Genomic DNA, 17,543 nt, shown 5'->3' with positions numbered 1-17,543 from the left:
TTAATTGTGGATCCAAGCAAGATGAAATCCTTGACAGCTTTAATCCTTTCTCCACACATCCTGATGTTACCCATTGCTCCAGCTGTTGAGGATTGGGAGTATTTAGGTTTTCTTTACACTGTAACCCACACTGAAGTTGTACTCCTTGATGTTCATTAACAAGGGCTTCAGGGCCTTCTTCACTTTCAGCTAGGGCTGAATCAATCACCTGTTAATCAGCCTTCCTCCAATCCTGATGCTGCGTTCCTCACAGAAGCCAGCCTCGTAACTGGTCTGCTCAGCACACAGACTGAGTAAGAACTGCAGTAAGATTGCAAAGGGGTCGAGTGTGGTCTCCTCCTGGCAATTTTAAAGGGAAGCTAAGGTAACGCTTTAAAGCTCCACGAAGTCAATGAAAACATGCTGTCAGAGCACCACAGCGGTAAATGAGCAAACCCAGAAGAGATGATTTCAAGCAGGATTAGTAATGCGGTGTACCATTTCTGAGGCTATATAAGTTCAAATTCCTAACCAGTAAGGAAATGCTATTGTTTTAAACATCATCTACTGACTTCCTATTCTAAGACAGCTTTAGTTCTCTTACACTCCCACTGCCATTTTTTTATGAAATTTTATCCCAATTTTTGGTTACTGTGATTGTAGCTTTTGTTTTTGTGATTAGGGATATAATGTGTAGCAAGAAATGTAGTAGGATGTCTACTTGTCAATTTTTCCTTTTTAAGTTCTGATCCTTAATCTTTTACATAAGGACTGTTATTTACCTACCAAAAGCTTTTAATTCCAAATGCATTTACTTTTCGTCAAAGGCTCACTTCTTGTGAGAGCAAGGTCTCCCTTTCCTCTTTGCTCTTGCTCCCCTCAGGAACCCAGGCTTGCTGTGCAGACGTCACCCTGGGAGGACCCATCTAGGGTTCTGTAACTTTCTAAGGAAGGAATCTGAGGAGGTACCTTCCAAAAACCTGGAAAAAGCTCCGCTGAAAGAAGCTTTCATAGTACATATTTTCCCGCTGTTTCCAAGAATGGAATCGCAGACTTGACAAATTTATTCAGTGAAATGGAGCGTACTTTGAAGGCGATAAGGTTGCTTTGTAAAAAAAAAAAAAAACCCTTAAATACACAGCTTTGAAAAAAAAAACACTCCATTTTGTGGGGAGTACCCCCTAGAATTTGATTTTAGGCTTGTGTGACTGATACTACTGACAACACAATTCAATAGTCACATCCAACCTCCTTCTCCCTCCTACTAAATACAGGCTGGGAAAGCTCGGAACTTGCTGTGTCTGCTTCTGTTGAAGCCAGTTCTTGATTCTAGTCAGTGAGATGTTAAGAGAAGCCGATATTGGGAGCCCTTTTTCTACATGAAATAAGCCACAATGTTCAAAGTGCTTCCACCAACTTGCCACCAGGAGGCCAAACAGAAAGAAAGGCAGAAAGGATCTGGAGCCGTGCTGACGGCACTGCTGAGTCACTCACTCACTACAACAGTCCCAGCGAGATCCGGTCTATTTTGGGGTTTCCTGTTCTGTAAGAGAAATGATTCCCTGGTTGTCTGTCATTGTTAATTGGGTTTTCCAATATTAACAGAAAACATTACACTGATATATCTGTATTATCCGAAAATAATGTATCTTCCGTTTCATCTGCGTTTTGGCTAGAAATTGAATTCCAAATCAAGTATCATTTTCCCTCATATCGTTCAGACCTTGTTGTTTCTTATAGCTTCAAAGACTGCTGGAAATTCCCTGATCCCTCTACTCCTGCTCTTTCCTATGTGACTTGGCTTTGTCCTAAAGACTTTCAGGATCTTCTCTGTGTGTCTGACAGGTGAACCTGTACAGCACAGAATCATTGGCCTGTTTTTCAATTCCAGGTGCTAACTTGTAGGTGGTGCTAGCTGCTGCACACAACTGAAGGTGACACCGTGCACAATGAGACCCTACAGGCAAATCCCCAGGCTCTCCCTTGCTGCGGCCACGGTAGGGCGCCTCCCCGGGGCTGGCTCAGGCCAAGCGGCCACCCTGCTACACGCTAGGGCAGTTTCCTGGAGGCTGAGCTGACAGACTTCTAAGGGGTTGCTGATCCTGTGAAGTCCTCTCCCCGAGAGCATAAGATCTGGGCCACTACAGTGAAAATAGAAGTAGAACAATTCAAAAAGAGATCAAATATAAGCAAGTGTTTAAGATACTGATTCTTGCAAAGGGCTTCCCACAAACAAACAAGTTTTCCTCAAAATTCACCTGTTATCTTTAAGCTCAAAGGGTGTTAATACAGTTCCCATATTTTACAAGCTATAACTGGCTAATTTAGCTGACAGTGCTCTTCCTCACTCGGAGTGACTTCAGTTAAAGGGATGGGAGAGGCAAAGAACATTTATGCAGAGGGACCGACAATGGGACCCGTCCCCTGCCCGCAGTCAGGGCAGAGAGAGAGAGAGAGAGAGAGAGAGAGAGAGAGAGAGAGAGAGAGCGAGCTGTGTCCTTACCCATGCCCGAGTCTTTCTTGGTGCCATCCGAGATTATGTCGACGTGATCCGAGTCCACATCGTAACTGAAGAAGTCATTCAAATAGGTCTTTGACCGCTGACCACCAAATACATACAGGCAACGATTTTTCTGAGAAAAAAAAGGGGGTGCCAAGAAAAGATTAGTATTTGCTTCCAGGAAGAACTCAAAAAGAGCCTTAAGAGTTTAATCAGATCCCAGGTGATGGAGTACTCAGCTGATATCAGTGTACTGCTAAGAGTTGGTCTCAAGCCTGCTGCCCAGTAACAGACAGGGACAAACAGAAAGGTATGTGTGCTCCTTCTTCTCCAATAGAAACAAGGGAAGGATACACTCTAACCTAACCAAAGCCCATTACCCACCAGGGAAAGGATATTCTCTCCACATGGATGCAGTCACAAGGCTCTGACTTTGGAAACCTGTCTTTTTTTTTTTGGTCTCTAAAGTGTGGGAGGGTAAGAAACAAACAATCCTATCTGTGTATAACAACAAAGAGAAGTACATATTTCTAGTGATTTAAATTCCCATTGCTCTATCCATTCCTAGTGGACTATTTCCCAAAGAGAAAAAAATCACCAGAAAATCATCTTTAAAAGTATTCAGTCATTTTGCAGTGGATTTAGTTTAAAACAAAAAATCCCACAAAAATTATTATGCACTGTTTTATACATCTAGAAGAAATATAGTATTGCCATTAGGAAGTAGAACTTGTATCTTAAAGAGCACAAGAAAGCAAATTAAAAGTCAATAAACAAAAACTCTATAGTCTTTCATCAAATTGTATGTGTGTATCCTAGCTCTAACTAGAAAAAATAAAACAAAGAAACAAATTAGAAATGATGTCAACCCATTGTTGACACAAAACATTGAAACTTCTAGATTATGGTCTATAAATATTATTTCCCACTTGAGAATCAGAGCTTTTGGAGGAAGAGCCAATTTTCATGGCTGAGTGAGGAAATACGTCTGAAAGCAATGACATTTTCAAAGACTGGGGTCATGTCAAAAGGACATAGAAGGCAACTTCAGAGGACTTCCACTGGCCAAAGGTACAGGTACAACTGAGCAACAAAAAGAATAAAGGCATCATTGGATTAAACATATGACGTACATAAAAATATGAATTCTGGATTTTTAAAAACTAACTTTGTTTTTTAACTTAAGTTGATTTTTTAAAACTTTTTACTTTACTTTGGAGTATCAGCTCATGAATTTTAAAACCAATAGAGGAAAATAATCAGACATTGATAATGCTATCCTCTACAGTTAGCCAAAGAGTTGGTGAGGGTAAGTTCTTAAAAGAGCAGATATGATATTATTAGGGATTTGAACACTTGAATGAAATCGAAGGCAATGATTATCAATGGCTGTTCAACCTGTATGTAAAGGCTGACAGCACACTGTGTAACTGAGTGAGAAAAAGAATGATACCACCTGAACCTTCTGTACACCTTCTACCACCACTAAAGGAATGGTAAGCACCTCCACTGCTGAGCCGATCCTAAGTCCAGGTGTCCCTGTGCGACAGACAGAGCTGCTCCTCTGAGACGGGGAGTCCTTACAGGAACAGGACCCCTCTTTCTGCTGCAGAGTGAACCATCCACTCACTGTGTGGTTAGCAGGACAATATTTAACCTGACGCCCCACCAGGGTTCCTTAAACATGACAAAACCAAACCACCAACTGCCATTAAGTCAACCCCATTACACAGAAGTGTTTCCCTGGGGGCAGCTGGGGAGGGGCTGCAAAAGCCGATGCCCACACTACATCTTGGATTATGGGCTACAGTACAAAAGCTTTTAATTTCCAAAGGAGTCATGAGTCATTTTAAAAAAAAAATAGGGTAGTAGGCTAAATGAGTTTGGGAACCTATCAATGGCCCAATGCTTAACCCTCAGTGCCACCAGGATTCAGAAAAGAATGACTAGTAGACATCAAACACTTAATACTGTGAAATCAAAGTATCTATAAAACATTCATACGAGTGCTCCTTGCCTTGCCCTACACTCCCACAAAAAAGGGAGGCAAGTCTGTCTAGTTTACAGGAAACTGAGTCAATTTTGACTCACAGTGAGCATATGCAAGGTTTCTGAGGCTGTTAATCAGAAAGCTGTATCTGTCTCATGTACAGCAGCTAGTGGATTTGAACTGTGGACTTGTAGTAATTAGCTCAGTATGTAATCAACTACAGCACTACTATGGCAGGACAGGGTTTCTCTAATTGGGAGGAAAACACTGCAGGCCTTACAGTGAGAGGCTAGTACTGAAGCTCCAGTAGGGGTTCCTTAAATGATGCTCTAGGTTAAGTCACCCAAATTCAAAATACAGAAAATTCTATAGCACACATGACCATTTGTAAAAAATTACCGTATATATTTGTGTATAAGCTAAGTGTTTCAGAATCTTTTTAAAAAATCAATTTTATTGGGGGATCATACAACACTTATAACAATCTATTACATACATCCATTGTGCCAAGCACATTTGTACATTTGTGACCATCATCATTCTCAAAACATTTTCTTTCTACTTGAGCCCTTGGTATCAGCTCATTCCCCCCCCCCCTCGACCCCCTTCCCACACGAACCCTTGAGAACTTATACATTATTTTATAATATCTGACACTATCTGACGCCTCCCTTCACCCACTTTTCTGTTGTCCACCCCACAGGGAGGGGGCTATATATGTAGATCCTTGTGATTGGTTTCCCCTTTCTACCTAACCTTCCCCTCCCCTCCTGCTATCACTACTCTCATTATTGGTCCTGAGGGGTTTATCTGTCTTGGATTCCCTGTACATCCTTTGGTCTAGAGGAATTTGTACGGTTGAATTGGGATCATGATAGCGGGGGGGGGGGGGGGGGTGTGGGGTGGGGGTGGGGGGGTGGTTGGGAGGAAGCATTAAAGAACTAGAGGAAAGTTGTATATTTCATCGTTGCTATACTGCATCCTGACTGGCTCGTCTCCTCCCCGAGACCCTTCAGTAAGGAGATGTTCAGATGCCTACAGATGGGTCTCCATTCCCACTACCCCCATTCACAAACGCTATGATTTTTTTTGTTCTTTGATGCCTGAATTGTGGGAAACAGAAAATTCCTCCCAAGTTGTCTCCTCTAGATATATGCCAAACCTAGCTACTTGCTTACACATGGTAAATGACCACATACTTGGAGGTCATTGCAAGCAGGTTAGAGGTTATTCTCCCTAAGGGTTATCAGAGGTCTAGAGCAGGGGTCCTCAAACTCTTTAAACAGGGGGCAGTTCACTGTCCTTCAGACCTGTTGGGAGGGCCGGGCTATAGTTTTAAAAAAAAAACTATGAACAAATTCCTATGCACACTGCACATACCTTATTTTGAAGTAAAAAACAAATGGGCAAAAACACCCCGCGGGCCTAATAAATGTCCTGAGCAGGCCACATGTGGCCCTAGGGCCATAGTTTACAGACCCCTATAGCAATCAGACTGTATAGTGTGTCCCACCCTCAGTAGGACCCACTCCCTACTGATAAGGATCTTAGTCAATTGTTTCTCTGGAGGAGAATCCAGGGAGGTCATGCCTACTCAAGGGTGACCAAGGTTAGGCTGCCAGCATGTATACCTTTAGTCCCTCCCATTCCTATTATCCCCTAGCTCATCCCCTTCCTATCATGCTTATGCCCATTGTATACCCCCCTCCTATTGCTTGTATTGCCTGTTGCAACCCCTCCCTGTGATGTATGCCTTTACCTGTAATTAGGGGGCATGCATGCCCACAAAGATCTATAAGCCTTGGTTAGCTCCCTCCTGCTGTCCCTGCCCGCGCTGTGCACGGACCTGGCTGTTGAGATCATGGCCATCCAGGAGGTGAGCAAGCTACCAGGAAATCCTATATCACTCTCTCCCATCTCTCTAAGACTTTACTATAATCTTTATATATCTCAACCTTACAATTGTGCCTATCAAACCCGCGCTAAGTTGTGGGGGACTCGCTTATCCCACACCTGATACCTGATCCCATCGACACCTCATGATCGATCATACAGGCTGGTGCGCTTCTTCCATGTGGGCTTTGTTGCTTCTCAGCTAGAAGGCCGCTTGTTTATCTTCAAGCCTTTGACTTCAGATGCTGTATCTTTTGATAGTGGGGTACCATCAGTTTTCTTCATCACATTTGCTTATGCACTAGGCTTTATCTTCAGGAATTGTGTCAGGAAAGTGAGCATCATGGAATTTTCAGCACATTTTTTAATGCAGTTTTTGTGGTAAAATTAGGTGCCTCGGCTGATAGTTGGGTCGGCTTACACTCAAGTATATGTGGTTTAAGTGGTATGTGAAGAGGATGTATTATCATGTATTAAAAAGCAGAATTAAGAGACAACATAACCAAATGCACTGGATACCTCTTTCAGGGAACCAGCCTATAAAATGCTATTTTTGAGTAAGCCAGAAGAAAACAAAAAGATGAATGCAGACTGAGTAGTAAATGATATTAAAAAACTACTGGTGGGAGGCGTGGTGGCTGGATATTGTAATGGTTAAAGGGTCCTGGTGGTATAATGGGCTAAACAGTGGGCTTGTGGTCCAAACTCACTTGAGACTCCTTAGGGAAAAGTTGGAATCCAGTCAAGGGCAGTGGGTGGGATTATATGGTCCTGTAGCAACTTTGTTTCTAAGAAGATCCTATCTGTCAAGAGTCAAACACCACAGTATTTCCAGGTGTATTGATACAGTATGTGGGAAATACTGGAAATTATTTGGCATTATAAAAATTTAAGGCTAAACTTAAAAATCAAGGAAATGCTGTGTCAGGAAGGCAGACGCATAATACCGAAGACACGGGAACTTCTCTCTCCTTCTATGGTGCGTGTTTAAAACATTTGTTTGTGACGTTGTTTAAAGCTACTGTTCACACAAGCCCGCATTTCTCATTATCTGAAAAGGTTAAAGAAAAGTCTCTAAGATGTATTTGTGGGGAAATTTCATTTTACTTCTACAAAGTCAATTTGTAATTCTTCACAGTGAATGCTCCTTCCAATTACTAAGAGAAGACAAAATGTGCTAAGGCGTTAGAGAGAGTGAGCAGTGGAGAAATGTGTAGCAAGACAGTTTGGACTGGCATTCAGGTGACAACTATGTCAGACTTATGCTGTCGATGATTAGAGTAGTCTCTTAATTAGCAACAGCCCCATTAGAGGCTGTCACACTCATCATGTATTTCTTGGACAGAAGAAAAGGTTTATTCTTGAACTGAAGAATTACATTGCATGACTTTTCCTATTAAGAGATACTTTACAGGAAGAACTTAATACAATGTACAAAATATCCTTACCGAGTGGAATAACATGCAGTGTCCTATCCGAGACTGGATGTCCTCGGGCCCAGCATTGCAGGAGTCTTCTCGAAGAAGCTTCCAGGTATGACACTGACAGTTGAAAGCAAACAGCCCGCTGAACTGGGGCTCACTGGCCCTGCTGTCGTCTACACTGCCGTTGCACGTCAGAATTCTACCACCAAAGGTGTAGATCATATGCTTTTCTGAATCCATACACATCTACCGGAGCAAAGCAAGAGAATGGATCATTTTAGTCCAATCCTGTCACGTGGACTTAAGCAAAACCAAAGTGTCCAGTTTTAAATTCTTGCAAATAAAACGGAATTTTATGTTTACTGACACTCCACACTGCCCCTGATCATCACGGCATATACTACGAAACATGGCGGTGACTGAATGGGTTTCTAAATACATACATACATACCTTTTCTGGTTTCCATTTTTCCAAGTGAGAATAAAATATGTTGGGATGAAAAAGCTTTTATATTCATGAAACAGTATACTTCTAACCAGCATCAGCCAATGACGCACAGAGCACTGATTTTTAGCTAAGAGTGAATACCGATCATGTCCCTCCTCGCAGTGAGCTTCCAGGGTGCTTGCCTATTGTTCATTTGTGGCCATTTAATAAAAGAGCCGTGATGCGCCTTAAAGAGTGATACATCTAAATTAACGTCTCTGTATTTCTTATACAAACCCTGCACAGTAGGCTGCTGGAAAACAGCAAAAGAAACAGAAAAGGCAGTCCTCAGACTGGCTTCATGTGTGAGTAACCGGGCCTCCTTTTGGCACCACATTCCCACCTACCCTCAAACGCCTTCGGCCCATGTTGCTCACCTACACCGGTAACTAGCTTTCTCTGACAAATTCCAAAAGTCTCTCTCAATCCTTGGTCCTGAAGTCTTATTAGCGAGCGTGTCTTGGTATGGATTTTCTATTCATCCTGATCTGCACATCAGACTTCCTTCCCACCTGTGGGCCAGCCTGTCCTCAGCTGTGTGAACTTGTGTGCTCTCCTCTCTACCCCACCCCCAGGCCCTTTTGCCTCCACTCTTTCTAGAACCCTCATTTAGCTAGAGGCTGAAGCTTTTGACCCTTTTCTCTACATTTCTTAAGTTGTCTTGTGGTTTTCAGTTCACTAATTTATTATCTAATTTATAGGTGAATGTGTTCACTCTGCTGTTTAATCAATTTACTGATGTTTATTTCCTTAATTTTAAGAAATTTTAGTGGGATATTTTTGCTTGTTTTTAATTTCATAATCTATTTTTTCTTTAAAAAAATCATTTTATTGGGGGCTCTTACAGCTCTTATAACCCATACAGTGTGAAGCACATTTGCACATGTTGCTATTATCCTTTCCAAAACATTTTCTTTCTACTTGAGCCCTTGGTACCAGCTCTTTGTTTTTCCTCCCTCCCTCACGAACCCTTGATAATTTATAAATTATCATCATTTCCATATCTTACACTGACCACTTCTCCTTTCACCCACATTTCTGTTGTTCATCGGGGGTGGTGGTGGTGGTGGTGGTGGTGGTGGTACAGTTATACATTCATCACTGAGGTCAGTTCTCCCTTTCTCCCACCTTCCCCTTCCCCTCATGGTATCACTTCTTCCATTATTATCTGTCCTGGACTCTGTGGGTTGTGCACTCTTATCTGTACATGCTCTGGTGCCAGATTTGTAGGGTGGAACTGGGGTTATGACAGTGGGAGGGAGGAAGCATTCAAGAACTAGAAGAATGTTGCGGGTTTCATCAGCGCTACACTGCACCCTGGCTGGCTCGTCCCTTCCTTGTGATCCTTCTGTGAGGGAACATCCAATTGTCTACAGACGGGCTTTGGGCCTTCACTCCAACCTTCCTCGTTCACGGAGATATGATTACCGTCTATACTCGTGTATAAGACGAGTTTTTCAGCACAAAAAATGTGCTGAAAAACTGGGGTTCGGCTTATACACGGGTCAGTGGTATGAATGGATGTCATCTGGTCAAGCCCGACTAACAAAAGGAGGAAATCTCATGAAGCCTGACATAGAGTTAATAGCAAAGTGGGTTCGAGATGCATAGGAAGACATTCCAGAAGACCTAGTGCAACGTGTCTTCCAGAAATGTAGTATTAGTAATGCTATGGATGGCAGTGAAGACTGCGCTTTGTATGAAAATGACGGCAGTGATGGTGATGACAGCGACCTCAGTGAGGACAGCGTCTATGATGACCTCACACCAGCTGAAGCTCTGCATTGGGATACGGATGATGATGAGGAATTCCGTTTGGAAGGATTTTAACTCTTTACATTTTAGCTTGGTTGCTGATTGAACTCAGGGAATAGTACTCTTAAGGTATCATTGTTAATACCTTATTGTTTCTGTTGAACCTATTTAACCTATTGTCCTTTTATTTATGTTTTCTACTTAAAATAAATATTTAAATACATTACCCCACTGATATCTTGATTTTTAGTAATTTTATTTTCATTTGTTTTGATTATTGAACCTCACCAATAGCTTCTGCATTTTCCACCCTAGGCTTACACTCGAGTTAATCAGTTTTTCTGGTTTCCCAGGTAATAATTAGGTACCTCGGCTTATACTCAAGTTGGCTTATATTCAAGTATATACGGTATTTGTTTTGGATCTTCTGATGCCTGATAGCCAAGCCTATTGACACCACGTGATCACACAGGCTGGTGTGCTTCTTCCAGATGTGCTTTGTTGCTTCCCAGCTAGATGAATGCTTGTTTATCTTCAAGCCTTTAAAACCCCAGGTGCTGTATCTTTTGATAGTCGGGCACCATCAGCTTTCTCCACATTTGCTTATGCATCCACTTTGTCTTCAGCGATCTTGCTGAGAAGCTAAGCATCACAGATTGCTTGATTATTAGAACAAAGTGTTCTTGCGTTGAGGGAGTACTTGAGTACAGACCCAATGCCTGTCTGCTACCTTGATACTTAACAATGTATGTACACAGACCTATATCCCTATCATTATATATTAATTACATATATGCATGCCTGTATTTAGACCTTTACAAACGTCCTTTGCCTCATTTTTCCTCTATTTCCTTTTCTTTTCTCTCTCTATGGTGTTCGACCTTCAGCTTTCAGTAATTCCTCTCAGCTACACTGCACTCCATCAAACCCCACCAGGTATTCTACGCCCTCCTCACCACTGATTTTAGATCACTTGTTCTTCCCTTGCCCCTGGGTTTTTGCTCCCCCACTACTTTTTCCCCCAACTTCATCCCCCTGGGTTTGTTAGCTCCCGCTACTTTTCCCCGATCTCCATCCCCTCTCCCATGTACCCCTGGAACCATCAGTCCCGTTGTTTTCTCCTCAGGATTATCTTGCCTATATTATATAAACATGAAAAAAAAATAGTTCCAGGTCTGTGTAGCTGTTGACCTTTATAAATGTTTTCTGATCAAGTCTGATGAGGTGCCAAGCCCTGCCTCCAGAGTCTATTTTTGGGATTCTGAACGGACTTCATTGCTTTGCTCCCCTTGCTGTTCTGTTGCACTCCCTTCGTGTTTCACAGTGTGATGGGGTCAGACCGGGTAAAATTTCCACAGTATTGACTCCCGGTAGGGCCATGGTCAGTGGGGGGACAGCATGTCTGGTGGAGGGGCCGGCCCTATGATTCTCTCTCTCTGCACTGGCTGCTCTGAGTAGGAATATTGTCCTCAGGGCTTGGTAGGCTCATTAATAAATCTTGCACATTATCTAGATACTTCATTGGTAAAGTTCCCTTAAATTTTATTTCTAAATATTATTTTCTTTGGTTTTGATTTTTTTTTCTGTAAGGACCGTAATTATGGGAGTGTTGGAGCTCTTTGGCCTGCTTTTATAATGTTCTGGCTAATTTTATTTGTTTTCAATTGTCTCATTTGTTCTTCTACCATTTATTCTACCTTATGGATTATTCTTCATTTCTAAAATCGGTAACATCTTCTGCCTCAGTTTTTTTCACTGAGATTTCTCAGATCCAGTTTTACAGGCTCCTGTCATTCATCCACCTCATTTGTGTTCTTGAATTTATGCGTTGTCTTTTTTCACCAGGCCGTTTAATTCAGATTAGAATGAATGATGAGAGTTAATTTCACCTGCACTTGCTTCACACAGGAAGTTTTGCTGTTTTCTTCCTTTTGTCAAAAAAAAAAAAAAAAAAAAAAAGCACTCCTTAAACTTTAGCTGTTTGTTCCACTTTTGGTTTTTCATCTTTAAGTACCGTATATACTTGAGTATAAGCCAACCCGAATATCAGCCGAGGCACCTAATTTTATCACAAAAACTGCATAAAAATATGCTGAAAAACTCAGCTTATACACGAGTATATACGGTAAATTAAATTTCACTGGATTAGGGAAGTTCTCAGAGGATTCCTACAAAAGGGTATGCTACTCACCCAAAGGCTCCATCCTATCTTTTGCTCCTGAATTGAGCGTTTCTGCGGACTCGCCAGAATAATGGTGCTTTTGTTATAAGGTACACCGTCTGTAGCTCAATGACTTTTACCTGGTGTAGGAAGACTTATCCTCGTAGCTTCATTGGCCTTTTCAGAAGAATCATGTCCCTACTTGGTCATGAATTCCCCTCACTTTTAGCAGCTGGTGCTTTCTCACACCTGGGCACTTTCCTCAGGTGATTTCGGGGGGGGGGGGGGAGAAGCTCTGGGTTCAATCTCCACTCTGCTCATCGCGTCTCGTCCTGGGCTGTGCCACTGCTAGGCTCCTTCTCCATGCACTGTGCTAGGCTGCAGCCTTCAACTCAGGTTCTGGGCATTTCAGTTGTTCTTGGCTACACTTACAAGGAATTAAGAGTTGTGGATTTAATTTGGTTCCTGGTTTTGCCGAATACTGGCTGGTGTCTTTTCCTTTTCTGTTTGAATCTCATTGTTCCTGAAAACCACACGATGCAACAGGGTAGACTACTTCCAAACTAAGCTGCCACCATCTTACTATGACTCAGTCTCCAGAATTTTTTCAATGTTAAATTCTAAGGGGCAAAGTAATAAAAACAAAACAAAAAGAAACCCGTCTTCGTGCTTTTAGCTTTCTCACGTGCTTCTCAAGTCTCTCATGTCATGAACAGCACAAATGACGTCGGACTAAGTCCTGATGTATCTGGGTTGTCCTGCTCAGGGTCGAAGAGCTGAGTGCTGATATGTTTCTGAACTGCTACACCACCTCGCCAGCTGAACACTAAGCATGGTTTAACAGAACCTAGCTACCAAGGAACAATCTATTTTATCAAGCGTAGGAAAGACGAAGGCCACACACAAGAAGTCCACATAGACGGTACTGCAGTCACAACTACCCCTAAGCTATCCTTTTTATCAACCTGTAAAAACAGACATAAACGTACTTTGTAAATTAGGTGTGTAACCACCTGGGAGCAAAAACCCAAATGGTTTCCCTGACGCTGCTGCTCTTTTCTATTTGCTAACTGCTGATGCTCAGCTCTCAAAGGATCAGGAGCCAGACTACTTTTGTTGGTGCTCCTATTTTCCACATGAACAACAATGAGGACGTCAGCAGAACGTGCTGAGCTTGGCAGGCTCGGTGATGGAGAGCTGGCACAGGCCCCAGTGCAGTGTGAAGATTACTTGGGAGAGTACCGCTTCTGAGTCCTCCTCTAGCACTCACCACCCTCCTGTTTCTGACCAGTCTCTGATAACAGCCACTTGTTAACATAAATACATAATGGCTTAAAAGTTTCATGAAAAAAAAAAGAAAACAGATTAGTATTTTCCTGACCATTTTGAAGCTCCTTGTATGCTAGTAGTATCGGTTTAAAGGAAAGAATTAACAAAAATGTGTGAAGGCACAGCAAATACAGACTCAGGTTTTAACTGTCAGAGGAGATTCCAGGGCTAAGTCAGATTCTGTCATAATTCTAGAAACACCTACTACTCTCCAAATATCAGCTAATGTCATGCTCATCCAATACTTTCTGTCTTTCCTCCTTCCCATCTCCAAACCCCTTTAGACTAGATGGATTATACTAGTGACCTCTCCTGAACTGAGCAGGGATAGCTCGGTGAAAGCAGAAGGCAGTGATGCTGATAAAGATGTGGACGACAAGTTACATGCATCTAAGTATCAAAATGCTCTGTGTACTCTTCTTATCTACCCCTACTTGGGCTTGCTGAATTTCCATTTAATTTAGTGAGTGTCAAATATGTGCCGATGTTATTCACAAAAACAAAGCCATCTCACTCAACCCTCTGCTATAGCTATCTCTCTAGTGGACACTTGAAGCCCAGCCTGCGAGTTGGAGCCCCGAGCACTATTCCCACCACATGTTATCTGGGCACCAGACCTGATGGTCAAACACTAATTTCGGCCCTCCGTCAGCAGCAGTGTCCTCGCTGAGTAACAGCCACGTGTTGGTGTCAATGTCGTATCGATAGAAGTCACTTTTCAGAGACTTGCTGTTCCTCACAGAGGAATCCAAATAGCGCCCCAGTGTGTAGATCTGCCTTCGCTGGATGTCAATGCACATTTTATGACATGACCGGGCACTGGGACCGTTCTACGGAGCAAGAAAAATAAACACAAAAACAATTCAAGAATAAAAAAACAGAAAATCAGATTACATGGCCTTTTTAATTGACTTCCATTAAAAAGTTTGCTCAGAAACTCTTATGGAGAAGACTACAGAGAGTTCAGCACACTCTAACCCGCTAGAGCGTGGTCCCCAGCCTTCCTCAGGCCGCAGCCCTTTCAGACAGTTCTTCATGCTGTGCTGACCCCCCCCAACCAGAACATCATTTTTACTGCTACTTCATAACTGTACTTTTGTTACTGATATGAATGGAGCAACCCCCGTGAAAGGGTCGTTCAGCCCCCTCAAAGGAGTCGTGACCCACAGGTTGAGAACCACTGCTCTAAATGAAAGCAAAGCAGTAGGAAACAGAAAGCTACCTTAGAAATGCTTAAAATATACTAAGAAAAGGCAAAATAAGCAATTCTGCAGCTCATAGCTCCCAAATACGAATGTTTACATGGCTTCATTATTTCAATTAATGGCCCTTCTAGTCATAGTTCCTTACATGATGTGTTATAATCCCAGACTCCATGTCTGTGGCTACGATCCCATTCTGGAGGGAGTTCTCTGCTACGTTAACAGACAGCATTCAGGGAGGGTTACGTGTCGGTTCCTTTGTTTCCTTTGGTGTAAGGGAGCTCTGGTGGTTATGGGTTGGGTGGCTAAGCCCAGGGTCAGCCGTTTGAAACCACCAGTTTGCTCCAGGAAAGAAAGATGGGGCTTTTGACTCCTGTCAAGAGTTATAGTCTCAAAAACTCACAGGGCTGTCTGACAGGGTCACTATGAGTCGACATTAACTCAATGGCAGTGAGAGAAGTGTAACTTAAGATCCCGCCCTTTGTTTTCCTTGGGGGTCTGGTTGGCTAAAAGACAAACCCCACAACTCCATCAAGCCACTCCTCCGGGTCTACCTGTCATCTGAGACAGAGAGAGAAAGCCCAGACCATTGTGAGAGTGTGCTTCAGCCCTCTGCCCGAAGGGGTGGAGGCCAAGACCACAGGCACCAGAGACTGTGGCATCCAGACCATGGGACAGAGAAAGAGGTGCAGCTGAAACTATGGGACTGTGAGGTAGGGTGACAGGTGGGCTTCCAGGTCCAAGGTGAGGCCAAGGGATCATGTGGCTGACAGGCTGACGGCCAGAGAGAAATCCGGTTGCTGTCAGAAGAGAGGTTTTGCTGTATCCTTACTGCTTGCTGACCAGACTTGTGGCAACCAGGTTAGAAGTTTGAAACCCTCAGCTGCGCTGTGGGAGAAAGAGGGGCTTCTCTACTCCCAGGTGAAGTTACAGCCTCGGAAGTCCACTGAGGCCGTTCTGCCCAGACCTCTAGGGTCGCCATGAGTCGGCAGTGACAGTGAGCAGAGCAGCAGACGAGCTCCCTGAGTAAGTACTCATCATTGTGAGCACTGAACTCAGCATGGAAGCAGAGTGTGCTGGGAGAAAAGGGTGCAGCCAGAACAGTAAAGCAGGATGGAAGAGGGAGGCATGTCTGACCCCTGCCTATGACAAAAGGGCAGCCAGAGGAGTTCAGATATGGTCTGCCAGGCCATTTATCGAGATTATGTAATGTTTTGTTGCATTTTAATCACTTATTCATGTATTATAATGCCTCAGTCCATGCTAAACTACTTAACTCAGAACCAAACCCACTGTCATGGAGTCCCTTCTGACTCACAGTGACCCTGTACAGAGGGCAAAGGAAAATGGCCACAAGGATGTCCAAGGCTGGGCCAACTGGATATCCTTCTGGAAAGAAATGAACCTCAACTTGTACTTCACACCACACACAAAAATTAGCACGAGTAGAGCTCAGATCTAAACATGAAAACTAAAACTATAAAGTCGGAGGGGTTAGCAAACTACCTTTTGAAAAATAAAATAGGTAAAGCTTTCTCACAGAAAAAGCAAAAATCATAGAACAGAGCATTGATTAATTGGATTATGTCAAAATTAAGTTTCTTACTTCTCAAAAGCTATGAAGAAAATAAGCAAGAGTGGGAGAATTTGTGAAATACAAATGTGATGAAGAACTTACAGAATCAATTAAAAGACTTGAAGCACAGGTGCTTCACTAAAGGAGAATACAAACAGCAAATAAAAATACATGTTGAAATCATAATTAAGGTACACACACACACACGCGCGTGCACACACACACCCTTCTAACAAAAAGAAATTCACCCCAAATAAACACTAATATTCAAAAGGCAACAGCAGATACTAGAGAGGATGTGAAGCAACAAGAAGTCTTAGTCCACATTGTTGGTAGGAATACAAAATGGTAAAATCACTTTGGAAAAGTTTTAATAGTTTCATCAATGGATGTTAAAACAAGTGGATGAAAGTTCAAAAGGTAACAATATTATGCAATCTCAAAGCATCTTGCCAGAAATTACTTACTAATGATACAGAAATTCAGACACCTTTACCAAGTGGTCAGAGCTCACATCAGACAGACAAACTAACGTACTGTGTTTCCTGATAGAACCCAGTATCACCTGTTCCCACTAGAAACATAGGCGCTAAATCCACTAATGAGAAAACCACAAACAAATCCAACTGAGGAACATTCCACGAAATAACTCGCCAGTACTCTTCAAAATACTTCCACAAAAAACCAGAAATGCTATCTCTTTCACTCTGATATTATCGATGTGTACAGTGGAGTCTTCCAGAAGCAACATGGCTATTCCAAGAGGTGCTGTGAGCTGGAATAGCACCCACAGCAGTGGGGTGGGTGAACACAACCTTTACATGGTAGCAGACTGAATTCAGAAGGAATAATGAGCCCAGCACTAAGACTTAGAAAACTAAGCAGACAGTGTCACTTGACACATGACGCCAGTCTTGAGAAACAGGGGCTCTGTGACTGACTTGAGAGCGACCTCCTGGCTTCTGTCACGGAACTCTGTTTACATGAAAAAGTAACTGACAAACAAATGGTGGTTATTCAGATTTGAGTAGGGGCAGACACTGCACCCCAAATTTGTAAAGTAAGCTTACCATTTTCAAAAAAACACTGACAGGATTTGTTGCCAATGATAAAACACAAAATTCTAAGCAAAAACTAGAATAGAAATGGGTGCCTGCCACTGTGATTCTGACAACATCCCAATACTTAAAAATATTTTTCAATGAGCTCGGTGGTGGTATTAACAAATGTGGTTTTTCACATTTTGG

The 17,543-nt window shown here is 42.6% G+C and overlaps 1 protein-coding gene across 7 annotated transcripts in view; it reads right to left on the bottom strand.

Moving 5' to 3' along the window:
• Nucleotides 1-17,543, bottom strand: part of MKLN1 (muskelin 1) — a 337,081-nt gene that overhangs the window by 35,974 nt on the left and 283,564 nt on the right. For all 7 annotated transcript variants that reach the window (XM_075558675.1, XM_075558674.1, XM_075558672.1 and 4 more), the window contains 3 exons: nucleotides 14,136-14,348; nucleotides 7,811-8,032; nucleotides 2,483-2,612 (listed from right to left, as the gene is read on the bottom strand). In XM_075558675.1, the coding sequence (XP_075414790.1) occupies nucleotides 2,483-2,612; nucleotides 7,811-8,032; nucleotides 14,136-14,348 (565 nt within the window). The remainder of the gene's footprint in view (nucleotides 1-2,482; nucleotides 2,613-7,810; nucleotides 8,033-14,135; nucleotides 14,349-17,543) is intronic.

This window comes from Tenrec ecaudatus, chromosome 9, assembly GCF_050624435.1.
Source record: "Tenrec ecaudatus isolate mTenEca1 chromosome 9, mTenEca1.hap1, whole genome shotgun sequence".
NCBI lineage: Eukaryota > Metazoa > Chordata > Mammalia > Afrosoricida > Tenrecidae > Tenrec > Tenrec ecaudatus.
This window is presented reverse-complemented; position numbering and strand designations above follow the sequence as displayed.